The following is an 18,975-nucleotide window of genomic DNA, read 5'->3' as shown; positions in this document are numbered from 1 at the left end:
GTCATTGCAAAGACTAGAGCTTAAGCCAGAACAATTTTTGTGGAAAGGACATGAATATATGGTAAGAGCAGTGAAAGGAGGAGAAAAGCATGAAAATTGGAGAGAACCAGGTAGAAAATCAAGGGAGAGAAGAGAGACATGGAAATCAGTGGAGAAAAAAGCTGCTTGAAGCTCCAAGCAAACTTGCAGCCTGTGCACTGACACAGACACCTCCAACAGTACTGACAGAATATTAATCTTCCTCCCCCATTCTCCTCCAAACAAAACTGTGATTCACTGAGATAGCTCTGGCGTTCACATGAACTGGCTTCTGGTGGTTTTGCTTTCTCTGCTTCTGCCAAAGCCATGTGGATAGCATGGCTGAATTGCTGCATCTTTAGCTGCATTTGCAGGGACAGAAGGGTTTTATATCTTCCTATTGCTTCTGGCGCTCTTGGTATGTGACCACGAAGTAGCTCTCTCCCAGCCTGGCCAGGAAACAACAATTCCATCATGTGGAAATAGACAGGATTGGGTAGTTTATATTTTACTCTGGTGCAAAATGAGCTTTTTAATGCCTTTTTTTTTTCTAAGAGCAAAACACCCTATCCCATCTTGGCCAAATAGCTTGGTGATGAGGGCACGCAGCTGAGATGGAGGAGACTGAGGTTCAACTCCCTGATCCAAACCAGACAGAGCAGGGAGTTGAAACCTGGCTTGCTGTTATCCCAATGGAATATCCTAATCTCTGACACTAGAGAGTTAGGTTCAATTCCCTGCTCTGTCTGGTTTGGATCAAGCATTTGAACCTATGTTCTTTCCTCTTCAGCTGAGTACTCTAATCATCAAGCTATTGTGTGTCCACAGAAGGTTTCCTTTTGCTGTGAGCAAACCCTCAGAACAAAGAAAATGTCAGAAACCATTCCTATTGCTACATTAAAACATTTTCTTCAGCAGAATAACAATAGCATCAGAACAGGACAGTGTGTTCTTTAAGCGAGGGCTTCATCCTGCATGGCATAAAGAAATGCAATCAGCTTCTTCCAAAAAGCCTGGCAAGTGTGTCAACAGAGTTTTCTCACTAGATCAAATGAATTCATGAGCTTAAAGAAAAGCATGGACTTCAGTGTTTGCTGGACAAAGGCACTGTACTTCATAGTCTGAAGAGTCAAATTCTCAGTAAAAAGTTTTTTTGCCTTGCATGTTTTGGTCTTGAGTCTTGTTGCCTCCCCAAAAAACAGAGTTGTGTGAATGGTTGCTTAAGCCGCACTTTATCATTCTTATATACAATAAGCCACTGCTTATAACCTTTTTTCAGCAAATACCAAAGAGAAGCCTGTTGTTCTGATATAAAAACACATTAAGTCTGTTCAGTTTTATTTTCTAACTTTCAATCCATTCTATTTAAAACTGAGTATTTAAGCTTCGCTATTATTCAATTTTAGTATTTCATTTAGAGGACATTAAAAGAGTAGACAATGCAACGTCCAGTATAAAGTTGAATTCAGTTGAATTCAGTTGAATTCAGAGCACACTGGAAAAAATAAGGCAGCTGGAGGTAATCAAATACTCAGATGTCATGGAAAAGAGTGGGGAAAAAAAAAGAAAACACTATTTATAGGGGCAACTATTTATTTATAGGGTACTTCAGTGGTTCTACCTCAACCTGAAAATTTCCATTCACAACAGAGAGCATAACCTTAATTTGTCACTTTTGTTTTTCATTTTCATGAAAAAGGTTTCACTCAATTGTCTAAATTTTGAATAGAAAAGGAACTTGGGGTTCTCACACAGTGCCCTCAAAAACATCAACAAACTTTATGACTCGACTTAGTAAAGCACCTAGGTTTGTCTATAATATCAAGTGTATCTTGGGTTGTTCAGATGGAGCAGAATCAATCTGATCTATGGATTTCATGAATGTTTGAAGATAAAAATATCTATCAAGGCACGGGGAAAGGATGGGAGTTCCAAATTCAATTTTACAATCATTTTTTTAGTGAATTTTATTTAATCGGGTTTCTGGTTTTTCTGCATGAAAAGGATCACTTTTCTTCTCTCAAGTATTTAAGAGATTCCATTAATTATGCTGATACGTTTGGAAATGGTTACCAGGAAACAATGAAGAAGAATATAAATGCCTAGCTATCAAAGCCCATTTTAAGAATAAATTGCTCTTCTTTTATGACAGGCATTTATCTGTTGACTCTACTAAAAATATAATGAGTATAGAATGTCCTCACTTTATCTGCCCCGTATTACAGTGTTCTGCTTTATCTGTAAACAGAGATAAATCACTGAGAAGAAAACTTGGGGAATTAGTCTTTTGCTGTTGAAGTACAAATTTTGGTTGGCAACAAGAAAATTAACCCAATTAATTCCTACCTGTCTCCAAATTACAAATGTTACTAAGCAAAAGTTCTGAAGTTAAACATCTGAGAGAGAAAAAAAAAAATCTGTGTGAGGGAGCTTGACTTGAGCCCGTGCACACGGTATGTATCCTAACTTTAATAAAAAATTATAAAAATAATTTGTAAAGAAATACTTTTTTTTAAAAAATGTATTCCTTTCCTATTAGCCAACCTATGAGTTCCATCTAAGATATAAGGCATAGAAGGTACCCTTCTCTTTCTGCCCAGTGGAACATCTTCAGAAATTCATTGTAGAAAAAGGAAAAAACTTCAGCATCAAGACATTCACTGTACCCCACAATAAGTTCACGTTTTGTATTTCACATATAATGACAATTAGAGTGAGATCCAGTGGGTCTGGTTTTCTTTTCACTCTCCCTCCAGACAACCACGTTTGATTTCAAATGAAGAGTTCAGGTTTAGTAGATTTATTCAGGTAATAGTTTTATGATAAGAAACTCATGCCTCTCCTTTCATATTAAACCAGCATTTTCTGACCTGCTTCCCGGGCACCTTTCCTTGGGTGGATTGTAAAGAATCAGAGCAGTTTATATCTATTCACATTCCTCCTTCCCTCGCTGCCTTCCACACAAAGTGACTATCAAGTGAAGCCTGTCTGCAAGATGCCCCACAGCCAGATATGAAGGAGAGCTAGCAACAACAAAGCATTCACCCAAATGCTCAGCTAAGCCTCCAAGCTTAAATCTCAAGCAGCTAAGGAATTTGACAAAACAAGGTTTCACTGTAGAATAAACCATACAGTTTTCACTCTCCCAGAAGAACCCTGCTTTCCCAAATAACCCTACTTTAACCAAGCCACTACTTTAACCAACCTGCCCATGTCAAGGAAATTAATGAACTTAAAAAGTAAAAACAACTCACGATGAAGAGCAAGCCCTGTTTTTCTAAACATCAGAAATGCCAGCACCACAGCAGTGTGCCGTCTTTTTTACCAAGCCTTACAGGGAACTCTAAATTAAAGCCCGATTCCTGTACCTTACATGTCCAGCCACCACACTGCACATTAATCTCTTTCCTTGATTTAGTTGCCAAGTTTGCAATAACACTGTGTGATGCATGCCTGGAACCATGAGCTTGGCTCCAAGAAAACTGTGTACCCTGTTAATGCAGGGATCAAAATACCTGTTTAAAGAAATTAATTTTTTATAGGAAGTTCAAGTAAGTGATTTTTTTTTTTGTAATCCCTATTGGATTAAATTTTTCCTATTGACAATTACACCTAGTGACAAAATGTTACATATAAATCCTGGACAGCTCATAGAACTAATGAAATGGACTTGTAAACATGTGAGACACAGATGTTGTGGCTCTGTTTGCCTTCATTCTTTTAATCAAGAAGGAGGAACAAGGGAAAAAGAGATACAGCAGACAAAGGATGAAATCAGCATTGTGTCCAAGCAAGTGGACAGTTGAAATAGAACACATGATTTCAAACAGCTCATAACAGATTGGCATTTCAGTGTTTTCAAAAAAAAAAAAATTTAGCCCAGTTTGCAATAGGAAAGTTTCATGAAAAAATTGTAAAACTTAAGGAATTCAGAGGACAAAGCATTTTTATATAAAGGAGACTAGCTTCCTTTGATTCGGTAGAAACCAGACTAAGTTTAAAGAATAATTATCCCTTTCAAATTTTGACATTAGGATTGTATATCTAATATTAATTATTTTTATCCATTACTTTGGTTCAAATTGATATGGTAATGTCAGTAACACCTAGAGCATGAACTCCCTGTTGGTGCTGTTTATGAAGTTTAGATGACCCCAACTTCTACAGTCCAGCTGGTGTCCTAATTATGATGAACTATGCATTGCTCAAAGCTGATATGAAAACTTGGATCCAACTGAACTACTAAGGAGGAAGGGAGATATTTACCAAGAGCTCCTAATTAACTAAGTGTCCTGGCTTGCCAGGGGTAAAAAAAAATCTCATATTGTGTAAAGAAAGTAGTCCTTTGATATACATACATATATATATATATATATATATAGTATACAATGCATGAATCACATTTTTTTTAGAAGCAATCTTCCTGCTTTTCTAAGACAAAAGATGCTGCGACATAGTTTTAAGGGCTGTAAAATAAAATGTTCTCTCATGCTTAAGTACACTCCAATTTTTTCAATAGGTCTGCATGAAAAATCTGAAAGGTAAGCATGCAGAGCAAAGTGCAGAAAAATGTGGCCATTTCTAGTGCTGTACATGGTAACCTATCACTCAGTAGCTTTCAAACACACCGAAATCACTGAGAAGTGGAGAGTATGGGTATGCTCAAGGAGTCACACTGTAATGCAGTGAACCCAAAATCACCTGAGGCTGTTGAGCTCACTGACACACCAGAGAGTAACTCAACTCTTCTCCCTCGGAGGAATGTGTCACAGAACCAGCTCTAGGCAAAAAAAATGCAGGCACATACATGTGCCTACAGGAAAAACAGGCTGGTCAGAGCAGCTCATCCCACGTCTGGTAGGGGAATAGTTCAAAACCCCTGCTAAGTCTCACTGACATGAAAATACAAAAAGAACTCATTCATCACACCTCATCCCCAGCCCAGACTGATGCCTGTGCAAGCTGGCCTCTGCCATGTGTGCAAGGAGCATGCCAGCATGCTCATGCCCGGGAGTCTCAACTCATCCCGGCACAGTGGTGCACACAGATGGTGTCAGCCCAGCCTCATGTCCTGCAGCCCCACCAGAGTCTGGAGTTTGAGCTGTCTTGCTCCAGAGTAGGAGAGCTGTGGCAGAAGAATGAATGTCCACCCAAACATTTGGAGAGAACAGGATGTGAAATCTTCCCTACAGGTCCTAGCATCCCTCCCCAGGATGTCAGTATTCTCAAGAGATACTTGGATTGAAATAGTGACACTCCTTGAAACCTTTTAATGACATTTGCTACTGAATCCCACTTGTTCTTTCCTTCTGTGTAATAAAAAGCAAGAAAAATACTAGTATCATGGGTCTCTTTTGTGAGCCCTTCGTAGGTATCCTCTCCTAGTTATTAGTTTCCTTAATACCATTTTACACACTAAGAAAACTCATTACAGTGAGACTGTTTTAATTTTCAATTAAAAGTAATGAATTAGAAGCAGAATTTGAACAACAGTTTCAGAGATTAAATAAAATAAAATTATTTAGAGCAAGTAACTGCCAAGCATACAATTACAAACCTACTTTCAAGAAATTATCTATATAATAATCTCGATGATATCAACTATTGAAAATATTAGAAAAATATGTATTTACTTTTTCTATTCTTAATACAATGACACCATGAATTTCAAACTTCTGATAGCAAAATCACTGTTCTTATTTTGCGTAATAGAGTCAGCTTGAGTGAGGCTAAGTAAAACTGTGATTTCTTTCTCTAAGGTGCATCACAGTAATTCGTTACAAACAGCAGAGATAGGATACAGCTTGCATAATGGCTTTGATTCATTTCAAAACATGAGAAAACTACTGAGAATATATATGGAATACATCCTTAAGTAGAACCTGTTTATGAGCCTTTCCTAGGAGTGTGACTTGACAGGTATAAGAGCATCTCTGTCTGTAAATGTGAATTTTAGTATAAATACAGATTTAAATTTAGGGCTATGTTAGTTATCATATAAACACCTCTAATCTAGATAAATCAGAAACACATTATTCCTGTGTGATGAAATTACTAGCACACATAACCCAAAAAGCACAAGAAGAAACTACTATACACCAATGCACCTTCCTAAACTCTGTACAAGTACATGTTATTTTGGGAAAAAAGAATCCAAAACTCTCTTGTATAAATACTTCAGAGAGTTCAAGAACATTTTATTAGGAATATTTTTGTATCCTTCCAACTCTTTCTTTGGTAGTGTGAATTCAGCTATACACATCTCAGAGAGAGACAAAAATAACTAATAAAATCCTTCTTTAAATAACTCCCAATTAACTTTCTGCATTCAAAGCCTAAAGGGCAAGCACCACATACACTGAAAAATTTCCAAGGGTAGAAATATGTGCTAAATATCCTAATAAAAAACCATCAATCTTTTATTTTCAGTAGTTCAGAGATATTGTTTTGTGAGCATTTAAATATTACTTCTCTGAAGTGATATTATTATATGGATATTTCCAGCATACATGAAAGAGTAACTCTGTTCATTATTGATTATATTTAGATGCACATATAAGTACACAACTAATGGAGTTCTTTATGATGCCTTCCTGCTTAATGAAAATGAGAGAGAAACAGCAATAATAGCAAGTGAGATTGTAGAGCCAAATGCCAAATGCAATTTATGAGTTAAATTCATATTTATTTATAGCTGTCTAGCATTTTCACCCCCAGATGTATAGCATACAAAGTATTACTGCTGCTACTAGCTATGTAGGTGAATACGTTAGTCAAGAGCTATTCCTAGATTCTGCTTTTCTCCTCAGTGAGCCAGGTGAATTTTTCAAACTGTGGGTTTATTTTCTGCAGAAAAATCTGCTGCTCAGCTCTAGCAGACATTTTCCAGTATAACTTCCATTTGTCCGGCTACAAAGCCTAGGAATTCGCTTATCAGTACTTTTCCCCATTATAAAGTTCACAGCACAGAAGGATCTGTAGTGATTAAGAAGCCATAAAAAAAGCTGATGAATATTCACTCTGCTTCTTAAATTAATTTGATTCAATGACCTTTGCTTTGCATTGAACTGTGTTCCAAAGCTAATTTCAAATTGGATCACTACCAGCAAATCTGGATTATGTACTCAAAGAACCCAAACCTCAGACTCGTAAGACTTGCAGTCTATAACTCTCCAGTTAGAGAACAGGAATAATACCCAGGGACTGAAAACCCCTGAGTTTGCACTGGCTCTGGCTGGCTGTGTCTCATTTAATAATCAGAGACTACATAGCCCATAGAATATCAAGGGTTATAGAAAAATGTAAACCCTTATCCTACAGACACTTATGCCTGGGCTTAACTTTACAACCACATGTAAAAGTTTCTTTGATTTTAATTGAACTAATCACAAGAAGAATGCAAGTAAGTGTTTGCAGGATCAGGGTTCAGCAGGTCATGGATTGTACTTTAGGAATACTTACAATGAATTGCTTGTGGATGACTTACAGAGAAAAAAAGCTTTACCAGAAAACATTTCTAGATAGCAAGCAAATTCAAGAACTTCACAAATGTAAAGGGCAAAATTTGTGACTAATTTATTTCCCAATATTATTCACGGATTTTTGCCATATGCTAACATCAGGAATCTATGAACAGTAGCACTCCTGCTGAGCTAGAAAGAAGCAAATTTCTGAACCTTGTGAAGCATTCTGAATCCTTTGAAAGATTTCCCAGATGTTTGTATGGGGTCATTTCATTTCTTTCTTGAGGGCTTTCAGTTGTGGAGGCCTATAAGCTGTACTTAACCAAGGAATAACACCATCTATTTGAAAAACACTGAGATAGTATCATATAAAATGTCATCCCTGTGAACAAGAGTATTTATTCTACATCTCTTCACTGAGCCCAGAAAAATGCATTCTCTGCAGGCTAAATACCTGATGCGAAGAAGGACCTGGAGGAAAGCCAGCTGGCTTAAGCTCAGCCAGTGTGAAATGAAGGTGACACATGCTGGCAGACTGAAGCACTTTGAGGAATTGGCAGCAACTTTTGCTGCCTCTCCAGTTGATGGCATCTGTCCACCCATTGTCCGAGTGGCTTTGCAATCAGCTCGACTGTGAATTTTCCAGGCATCGTCTTGTTATTCTGTATTTGTGCAGTGCCCAGAACATTGGTATCCCAGACTATGCAACTATAAACTGCTGTGAGGCAAACAATTAACAACTCTAAGCACAGAGTCTTTCCAAGCTCATCTCTGGCTGAAGGTTCTCCATATTAACAACAACAGGTATGATATCCTCTATCTGCGGCTGCACCAAGGTTGCAGCACCTCCTTACCAAGACAAAGCATGTGAAATTAATCATGTCTTTGATCTGCTGTGATGAGGAGGACAAAACCTGGCATTACTTTTGAGCCTCAGTCAGAAACTATGTTCAATAATGATATTTTACTTCGTAAAATAAAGTCAACCTCAGTGAGATGTGCAACACTCTTCTACTGGAGTTCCTCTGATCTCAGATAAGCTACGCTGGTATTTAGAAAACATGAGCATTGAATGGACTGATTATCAGAGACAGCCTTTTTCTCAAAATAAGTAAACAAAGTAATTATTTTTTGCAGCTGGCTAAATATACTACATGGTAGTGCATATAAGACTATTTCAGTGTTTTAAAATATGCAATATTATTCCTTGTTTGAGTACAACCTCTAGGCCCCCACAACTAAAAGCCCTTGAGGAGGAAATTTTTTGCCCTTTTGCAGGAGGTTACACAAAAAAGCCTTTTGGAGGCTAAAACAAAAATATTTTTTTCAGAAAAATATACTTAATGACTACATCTTGTTCATTTTCCTTGACAAGTAAATTAGGCTTATTGCTTGACACTTTCAGACATTATTCAGCTGAGTAATGACTGATGTTATTACTGTATTACACATTAAGTTTTTCAAAATGTTAGTAAGTGGGAAGGTTTGCACTGGCTTAAATTTTCACAAGCCCTAACCTTTTAAGTCTGCATTTCAAAAAGTCACTGTTTGATGAAAATCACAAAATTTCTGGGGTGATTTATTGTAAGTACAGGATATTTTTATAATCGCTGGGAATTGAAAATCCCCACTGAACTCACAGTTATTGAAGGGCTCATTTTATTTGAAAACTGAAACACTTCTCCAAGTGACTAAACACAAAGAATAAATGCCTTACCATTGCTGTTCCCTCTTGAAAATATAGCTCCAGATATACATTCAATCTGAAATGAAAATATTTATTTTTCCCTGTCCACAGATTAAACATGAGAGCTGTTTCTGCCACATAATCAAGGAGAACTTGTATCCAAGTATGAAAACACAACAAAACAAGAGATCCTTTTTGAAAGGAACAGTGTTACAAATCCATAGCATGTTTTTATTCAATTTACTCTATCAGATTATAAAGGAGAAGCCGTATACCATGTGCCTTTGAGGAAATAGTGTCTTATTATGTGACTCCCACTCACTGTCATGATAAGATTCAGGTGTCATTTTTCATTATGATTACAGCCCTGGCACACTAAAAGGTTTTCACCTTTTCCATTCAGTTAATATGAGCTTTTCTTGACAGCTTTTAGATTGCAAGATGATAATGATTGCAGGCATTCTGGCAGAAAACACTGAAGTTATTCTATATCAATCTTCCCTGCTGGTGTTGGTTTTTTCCCACTGCTTACACAAGAGTTACAAGCCAGTTGCCCCACATTATTATGAGATCTCTCCTATGTCTTCACTATAACAGAGGTTATTTCAAGATTTTTTAAAAGCATCTCTTGAACTTGTAGTTTTAAGAATACAGCATCAAAGTTTGTTGAATGAGGCAAATTCTTTAGTTTCTTTTAGGTTCCAGTGCGATCAAAGTTTCACTCTGCTTATTGTAGGATTTTATACTGGGCATAGACAATACCTCAGTATCCTACAGTAATGTAATTGGAGCTGTTCTAAAAGGGTCTGTGGTATTTTCACTGTAAACTTTAGACTGTCTTTAAAAGACGGCAGGTATCTTGATTTTCTTAATACTCACATGTATTTTCTGCAGAGACCTTGTTAAAAGAAACAAAGATGTTTAAAATGTACTGTTTTGCTGTTTCTTTTGGATTTCTCGATTAGACTAATCTCTGCATTGAAACATTTCATAAATTCATCTCCTTCTTTGTCTCCTTACTATTAGGAAAAATATAGAAGGAGAGTAAATATAATATTATGGATTAAATGTAACTGTACAGCTGGTGTGAGACAACCTCCTGGGAAACCAGCCAGATACAGGAGAACGTTCTCCCTTCTGGGCATGTTCTCCTGGAGGTGTTCCACTGCTCACACTGACAGCAGGCAAGACTGCTGTCCTTAAACATGTGTTTGTTTGCAAAAGGAGGACAGAAACAAGTGAGGTGAGAAACAGAATATATATTCTTTGGCATAGCCAAATGCTGTGAAGCAAATGAAGTCAGTGTTTATTAGTTCTATTATAGCCCCTTAAAATAAATTAAACATAAAATTATAGGTTAATATGAAGCAGAGCAATGAATGAAATGCTATTGCTGAGCCAGTAGCACCACCTTTAATTAGCAAGCTTTTCTCTTTTGTTAGCTGTGAAAGAGTTGTGTCTTTCACTGGCATTTTACTAGTAACACAAATGCTTTCACTGTAATTTTAATAGGCAAATTTGCACATTAAGTAGCTCTTGGGTTATGTGCTTGAGATTATTTTTTTCAGATATTAATATTTCTACTGCAGGTTTGTGTGAAGATTCATTTTGATAAGAAATTATTATGAATTGAGGCAAAATTAAAGCAGTATGAAGAACTGTGGCCAGATCATTATTAATCAAATCAGGATGAGGAGATGAATAGAAGAGGGTATGCAGGAAATCAACGTGATCTGCAGAGCCTTGAAAAATAACTGGGAGACTAAAATATGCTCATGTAGCCAGACAATGGGGTAATAATATTGAAGCTACTGAATTCAAAAGCCCAAGTAAACTATTGTAGGTTTAAGACACTGAGTCTTCTTTGGAGGATCAGCTGCTCTGAAGCCATAGTAGTGGCCCCAGCACTTGTTTGACCCACAGAGCTATGAAGTGGTGAGGATTGCTGCCTCCCCCCTCCCTAGTGTGCCACCACTGCACGCACTAGAGGAGACAGCAAGTGCATTGGGAGACGAAGCTGCCATTCCCCTTCCTACTCCAGCACTAAGGGACTGACAAGGAGTATTCCTGGCCCTCCAGCACCCCTCTGCACAGAATCACAGAATCATCAAGGTTGGAATAGATCTTTCAAATCATCTAGTTAAACCATCAACCTAACACCAAACTAAATCACCCATAAATAAAAACCCCAAGTGTCACATCCAGACACTCCTTGAACACTTCAAGAGACAGTGACTTCACCTCATCCCTGGACAACTTATTCCAATACCTAACAACTCTTTCAGTGCTATTTTTTTTTAATATCTAACCTGACCCTTCCAAGGCACAACTGAAGGCCATTTCCTCTCATCCTTTCACTTGAGACATGACAGGAAAGACTGGCCCCCACTTGGCTACAACCTCCTTTCAGGTAGTTTTAGAGAGCAGTGAGGTCCCCCCCAGCCAAGCCTCCTTTTCTCCAGGCTAAACACCCCCAGCTCCCTCAGCTGCCCATCATAAGACTTGTGCTCCAGACCCTTCACCAGCTTCACTGCCCTTCTCTGAACACCCTCCAAAACCTCAGTGTCTTCCTTGTTGTGAGGGGCCCAGAACTAAACAGAGCATTGAAGTCTCGTGTCACCAGTGCTGAGTGCAGGGAGAAAATCACTTCTCTAGTCCTGCTGGACATGCTGTTCGCCAAGATGTATATCACTGGCGTTCTTGGCCACCTGGGCACACAGCTGGCCAACTGTAAACTAGCAACCCCAAATGTCTTTCTGCTAAGCAGCTCTCATGCTACTTTTCCCCAAGCCTATATTGATGCATGGGGTTGCTGCAATACAAATGCAGTACCCAGCACTTTGCTTTACTAAGTATCATGTGGTTGTCCTCCACCCACTGATCCAGCCTGTCAAGATCTCTCTGGAGAGCCTTCCTATGCTCCAGCAGAAAAACACTTCAATTTAATTTAATTTGGTGTTATCTGCAAACTTACTGAGGATGCACTAAATCGCCTTATCTTATTGATAAAAGATATGAAACAAGACCAACCTCAATATTGAGTCCTGGGGAATGCCACCAGTGACTGGCCATCAACTGGATTTAGTTCCATTCTCTACCATTTTCTTGGCCCAGCCATCCAGCCACTGTTTAATCCAGTAAAAATTGCATCTGTTCAAGCCAAAAAAAGACTCAATTTCTTCAGGAGACTGTTGTGGAATATGGTGTTGCAGCCTTTACTGAAGTCTAGTTATTCAACAACCACAGCTTTTCCCTCATCTTCTAAGCAAGTAACCTTGCTTATAGAAGATTAGGGTGCCCATGCAGGACCTGCCTTTCATAAAGCCCATGTGGCTGGGCCTCATCCCCTGGTTGTCCTGCACATGCTGTATGATGGCACTCATGATGATCTGCTCCATGACTTTCCCCAGTACCAAGGTCAGGATGACGGGCCTTTAGTATCCCAGATCATCCTTTCAATCCCTCTCATGGATGGGTGTTACACTTGCTAATTACTTTCTGGTAATTCTGGGACATCTCCAGTTAACCAGGATTGCTGGTAAATGACTGGAAGTGACTTGGGAAGCTCTTCTGGCCAGCTCCCTCGTTACTCTCACTGCACCCTCTCTGGGCCCACAGACTTGTGGGTGTCTAATTGGCCCAGAATGTCACTATCTGCTTCCTTTTGGATTATGGGAGCTTCACTCTGCTTCCATCACAAACCTCCAGCTCTGAGAGCTGTACCTCACTGTTGAGCCTCATGTCCTCCCTGCAGATCCCACCATGCTCCAGGCAGCTCCCCTCCATCAACTCACCACGCAGCTGTTCAGCTCTGCCATCACTTCACTGTCATAAATGTTCACACCAGATTTGAACCAACATTTCCTGGTCACAGTCATTATTTAGGTAGTTCTGCTCTGTACTGAGCCTTTTTACCAAGTACCTCTTGGTATAAAAAACAGCAGAGAGTTCAGGGTAATGGTTACAGGCTCATTCAAAACAGCCAGCAACTTCAAGTGGTTGGTTGACTACTCCGAGCTTTAAGATTCAATAGCAGAAAGGAGTATTCTGAGTATTAGCTCATGCAGCCAGAAAACTGGTTACATCATAAAAATATAATCCTTTTAAATCACAGCTCAGTGGAGACAGTTACATGCCAATTGATCTAACAATTTGAAGCTCATGGGAAGGCAGGCATGTGTTAAAAATTTGCATTATGCCTTATCTGATGCCTTTAAAAAAAAGAAACCTTTAGTCATTCAAATGTTTAAGAAAGTGAAATAAGGTAAGATTAATTTCTACTTGGTGTTGGTACCAGACTACACTGGGGAAACAAAGGACTCTGTGGAAACAGACTAAATTAGACGGGATAGGGCAGTGGTGCTACCTCAGTATTTTAGCTGAGAAATTCTCTGGCACATTATAAAACCTGATGCAGCCATGGTCAAAAGTGGAACCACTGCATGATAGAATGAACCTCAAAAGGAAAGGCAGTTAAGCCTCTATCACTTTCCTTTTCTTTTAAGATGCCTTTGAAGTGAGACACTTCATATGATGGCTGCTTGGCTGTGGGTGTTGCATCATTGTGGTTTGAGTGCTTCCGACTATTTCCCTTTAACTTTGGAAAAAGATACACTGCCAACAACCAAAAGTAAACTGTACTTATCCACATATAATTCCCCCATACCTTAAATCATGAGTTTTGCTCCACAAAACATAAACTGTTCAGGGTCAGTGCAGGATTATCCCATCAGAAACACAGTAAATAAAGTCATTACAATAGGAAGAGAATTGGGCAGTTAGAATATTTTTGTTTCTCTTAAGTAACACAAAAATTAAATAAACAGATAAATTAAACTGCTCTGGTGCATGATTTGCAGGAGAAAATGTTAACTACTTCAATGCCAAGGTTAAACTAAGCTCAAGAACACCCATAGTTCAAAACAAGAGCTGAGTCAGTAGCAGGCTATGAAATTAGAAAACAACTTGTAGTTTATATTTAAGGAAGAGTTTTAAGGGATTTTTTGTTTTGTTTTGTTTTGTTATTAATTTGATTAACTTTACAAGGGACCTCTGTCAAGACATTTCAATTAAGTCATAAAGTTCTAAGTTTGGCAAACTGTAGACCATCAGAGTACCACCACCATGATTAACAGAGCTTAGGCCCTGGATGGAAAGCGCTGAGTTTTGGATTTCGGTTGTGGGGAAAAGGGGGGACAGAGAAATCAAAATCTGTCTCACAGAGGCTGTGCAAAATTAATTTGGATCCTTCTTGTGCCACCAAATAAACCCTAGACAATAAAAACCTTTCAGATGCTTCTTAACTCAGTGCTATCAAAACCCTGAAATACTTACCTTTTTATGAGAAATTGTCTAGAATCAAAAATTGTAATGATAATCAATTGAAGTGAAGGATTGCCAGTAAGGACAGAAATAGGAGTGAAATGCTGATCTTACATAACCAGTTAAAACCTACAGGAACATGAATGCAATGGAAGCATGCTACTTCCAGCAAGGCAAATTGAGATCAGTATCTCAGGGAAACAAAATATTCAACAGTGAAGAGCTATGCTATTTAGACAAAATTAAAAAGGGAGATTTTCAAGACTTTTAGTAGCTTGATTTACTACATCTGTACATTAACCCAAGTAAGTATACTGTATTACTGTTCGAGGCACTGTCATTTCCAAACTATACTTTCCCCTCTCAAATCATCCTTTTGCATGAAATGAAATATCACAACTGCAGCAAATTCAAAAAAACCCACATCATGTTAAAGAAACGGAGAAACTTATACAAACCAAAATAAAATGTAAACAAAATTAGTGGTCTGACTTAAATTGACAAAACCATAGCAACCCTAAAGTCTGAAAATCCAGCTTGACATCGTGTCCCTTGCTGAAACCTGTGTGTCATTTACTCATTTGTTAGTTTTGGGGTTTTTTTTCACAAAAGATAAGGGTACTGCTAAAAAATATTATATGATCAAAATGACTTTGCCCAGAATACTTTAATTTTTTTTCTATTTACTTTTCAAATTTCAGGTCTGCATAATGAAAATCATATTTCAGGAAAATAAGATAAATTCCCAAGTCAGGTAAGAATATAAAAATCTTAAATCATATGAAGTACTATCCAAAGTTTATCCAGCCCTCACACACAGCAGAGCCTAAACCAGAGACTTCTCGCTTTCAGTGCATACTTTTTAAATAAGAAAAGGATTTGCCCACGAGACAAATTATCTGAGTGGTCTGGCAGTGTCTCAGTATGCTATCATGTCTTGCTTTCTTACACACCAAGGTCTTTTTTTTTCCAGGTTGCTTAGAGCAGGGGCAAGACTAGCTTTATGAACAGGAAGCTTACAGGGGCACCTACACTTCATTTCATCATACTGTATGTTTTGCTCAACTAGCCTTCAGGCTAAACCCTTTTAAATGCTCTTGATCAGCTTATGTAGAAAAATGAATTACTCTTTAACACGCCAGTAATCCAAAGTATGGAAAAAACTATTCAAGACCTTACATCACAGAGATTCCATTTTACTGTATAACATAGAAGAGAATAGAAGGTCAAAATACAAATGTTTGAAAACTCTGACTGTGAGAAAAATAAAAAACCCTTTTGTTTCCATAGTATGTGACATTCTCTATACTCCTTTTTGAGTTCAATTTCATTATCTCAGAATAACTAGTTTCTGAGAAGGATCATAACCGCAAGTAACCTCAGAAAAATGCTTTGGCTTTAAAAAGGACTAGAAATCTAATGGGAAGAATTATTATTATTATTATTATTATAACTTCCAGTCCAAACTAAGAGATACAGGTGGCTTGGATCGTCCCTACAAACATTAGACTAGCCTTCAGCTTCAGATGCTTTATATTAGGTTACCTTAGGATACAAAGGTTTAAATTAGTGGGAATTTTGCTGTTGATTCCAAGGGACACTTATCTGCCACAATTTTGCCTTAACAAGGTATCAGTGCTTGCCAAAAACTGTTTCTTGGTTTACTTACAAATTATTGCAAAACATATTTGGCTTAACATATAATGGGTTCAAATTTTCAGGTGGTATAAATCAGTGAAGCTGCAGAACCATGCCAATTTAATCCACTTGAGAATCTACCTGTAGGGTTTATCCCATTTAAGATCATTCATAGCAGTAAAGTAATTAATTTTAAAATATTCCTGGTTTTACATGGCAGGTAGTCAGAGTGGGTTCACCGAGGGCTACTGCATTTTTGTGGCTCTAATCAGCAAATCAAGCAAACCCATCCTTTCAGAAATGTATTATTCCTTAAAAGTAAGACTCCAATTAGCCTAGTTTTTTTCTTTATTCAGTCCTGGCACCACTCAGTAATTATATGCTACATTTAAATTTAGACAACACAGTGCAAACATGCCTTTGCAAGGCTGCTTACAATAGAAAAACTGAATAACAGTGATTCATTGCTATTAAAAAGTTGATTCATATTAGTTATTCCCACAACTTTGTGTTACTTGTTAACAACTAGAAATACTTGTACAAGCTCAGCTTTCAATGTCCTTTTTTTTTCAAAAAATTGTCTAAAGTAAATTCAATTCATTTCACTTGATGTAGTACTTTCATGATAAGAGACAAATTTGCCATTTATTGGTAAATGCACTTGTGCACTTAGCCTTACAGGGAGGGAAAGAAAGAAAATAAACATCTTAACATAACTGCAACTGGGAAGTAGTCTCTTCCCCCAATTACTTCTACAGACACGTACTTATTCCATGCTGCTGCAGAATAGGAGATTCTTCTAGCTAACCTATACGTATTTAAGAACTGTTGGTATTTGCCTTATTTTAAAATAACACAAGGCATTTGGAAGCCAAAGATTAAGCAACCTAACATGAGAGAGAGCAAATCCATGTCATACATATCAATTATAATATTTATAGGCTTGCATTGCGGTAGTGGTTTTTTGACTAAAGCACACGTAATGCAAAATACCATAATGTAAAAAAAAAGAAAATCAATATACCATTGCCTAACTTAATGAAAATTCTTGTTAACTATTTCACTTGAATAGTATATTGATTTTGGATAAATCTTTATTACTGTACTGTATGAAAGCACTAGCAGTTTAGATAAAAAAATAGATCTACGCAATCCTAAAAACCTTCACCTGCCCATTCTCCCTTTAGGATTCCATCGAGCAAACACTTTTCAAATATTTAGCAATAGGTAGGAATGACCAGTAAGTGGTATCACTAACTGCAAAACTTGTCTCTTCAACTTCTGGTCTGCTATAATGTCTTCTAAGTCAAGTTCTTTCCATTCAGAAAAAAAAAAACATAAAATCAAATAACCATCCAAGTCTGTAACTATGCAAGTGTTGTGTGAAATAATTTGTTGAAGATGGCTAACTTTCCACTGGTTTCTGTGGAGTTGTAAATAGCACAGAATAATTTGGGTCGGAAGGGACCCTTGAAGGTCATCTTGTCCAGCGCCCTACAATGAGCAAGGAATTTTCAACCAGGTCTTTTGATTAGCTTCTGAATAGAACCATTTTTTCCTCCAACTAAGAATAATGAATAAAAAGTATTATTGTGAAGTAAACTGACAAAGATACTTTTGGAAAAAAGTAAGATGGATACATTATTTAGACTGATTCCAAGATGGAGGCCAATTTCCCGTGGATTTTGCTAGAACAACGATTATGAAGCATAGATTAAGTTATCCTGGATATATTTGCTGATTTCCCTGATACGAGAGCTGCAAAGAATAATTCCAGTAAGTAAATGTGATGGCCATTAAACTACTGATTAAAATGAGCCTTAATTTCTCTGACAAGATCCCAAAACCCATATTGACTTACACTGCTCCAAAGTCAAAGACTTCAGCCAGTGGCAAATCAATATAGTGGTGTCTAAAAGATACCCTGTTTTGATACAGTGTAAGGAATTGCTTTCTAATTTACTGTAGTGAATGAACTGGAATGCATAAATTTAAATTTATCTGTTTCACTGACCTTGAAGCTGGCGCCCTTTGTACAAATCTTTTGTTTTTGTTGGGTGAGCTCTGGCACCATTATCACATTTAGGTTGTTCATACCTAAAGAACAAACAGGGAGAGAACAAAAACAGCCAAGGTTAATTGGATCAAGAATTAATTAATTTCAAATTTTGTAGTCCTCATACCTTCTCGTATTCAAGGAAAAAGCCCACATTTTCATTCAGAGGGCAATGCAAACTTGTCTATCTTTCACTTACCTCAAAGAAATCACCTTTATTCTCCTGGAGTTGATGCCAAACTAAAAAAAATATTCTCTCTTCTAAAACCCATTCTACTGGGAGAAAAACTAATGAACTGCTATAAATTAATACCAAATAAAAATTATTTTGAAAAATATACAAAAGAAGCCCCACAGAAGCAAAAAAAAAAGGAAAAAAAGATGCTGTCTCCTACCTATAAAAAAAGTCATAAACAATACCACAGACAGTACTCATGTTGGGAAACACCAGAGAAACAATACCAAAATCACAGAAAGGCAGGTACTGTAGTTAGGGACTACTGCAGCTCTAAATTCATGTGCTACTGCATCTTCTAAAAAAAAATAATTTAAGTAAGAAGGGTTAATGTTTTGAACAAAAGTGAAAAAGTGATAGGATTTCCAGAAGGAAGATAATTGGGCTGGAAATGCTTGAAGTGAATTGTGAAGAAGACTGAATCTCCACCTGCTACTGGAATATACTGGTTCTTCTATGCTTGCTGGATTTACTTAAAGTCACTTAGTCTAACTGGTAACTAGAGACTGCTATTTGTACTTCCAACGAACAGTGACTTATGCAACACCACTAGCAA

General features: G+C 37.5%; 1 protein-coding gene across 2 annotated transcripts in view; it reads right to left on the bottom strand.

Moving 5' to 3' along the window:
- Positions 1-18,975, bottom strand: part of SMOC2 (SPARC related modular calcium binding 2) — a 138,617-nt gene that overhangs the window by 17,528 nt on the left and 102,114 nt on the right. For both annotated transcript variants that reach the window (XM_030945597.1, XM_030945596.1), the window contains exon 9: positions 18,143-18,225. In XM_030945597.1, the coding sequence (XP_030801457.1) occupies positions 18,143-18,225 (83 nt within the window). The remainder of the gene's footprint in view (positions 1-18,142; positions 18,226-18,975) is intronic.

The sequence above is a fragment of the Camarhynchus parvulus genome, chromosome 3, assembly GCF_901933205.1.
Source record: "Camarhynchus parvulus chromosome 3, STF_HiC, whole genome shotgun sequence".
NCBI lineage: Eukaryota > Metazoa > Chordata > Aves > Passeriformes > Thraupidae > Camarhynchus > Camarhynchus parvulus.
Note: the sequence above shows the minus strand (reverse complement) of the source record. Positions and strands in the feature narration are given on the sequence as shown.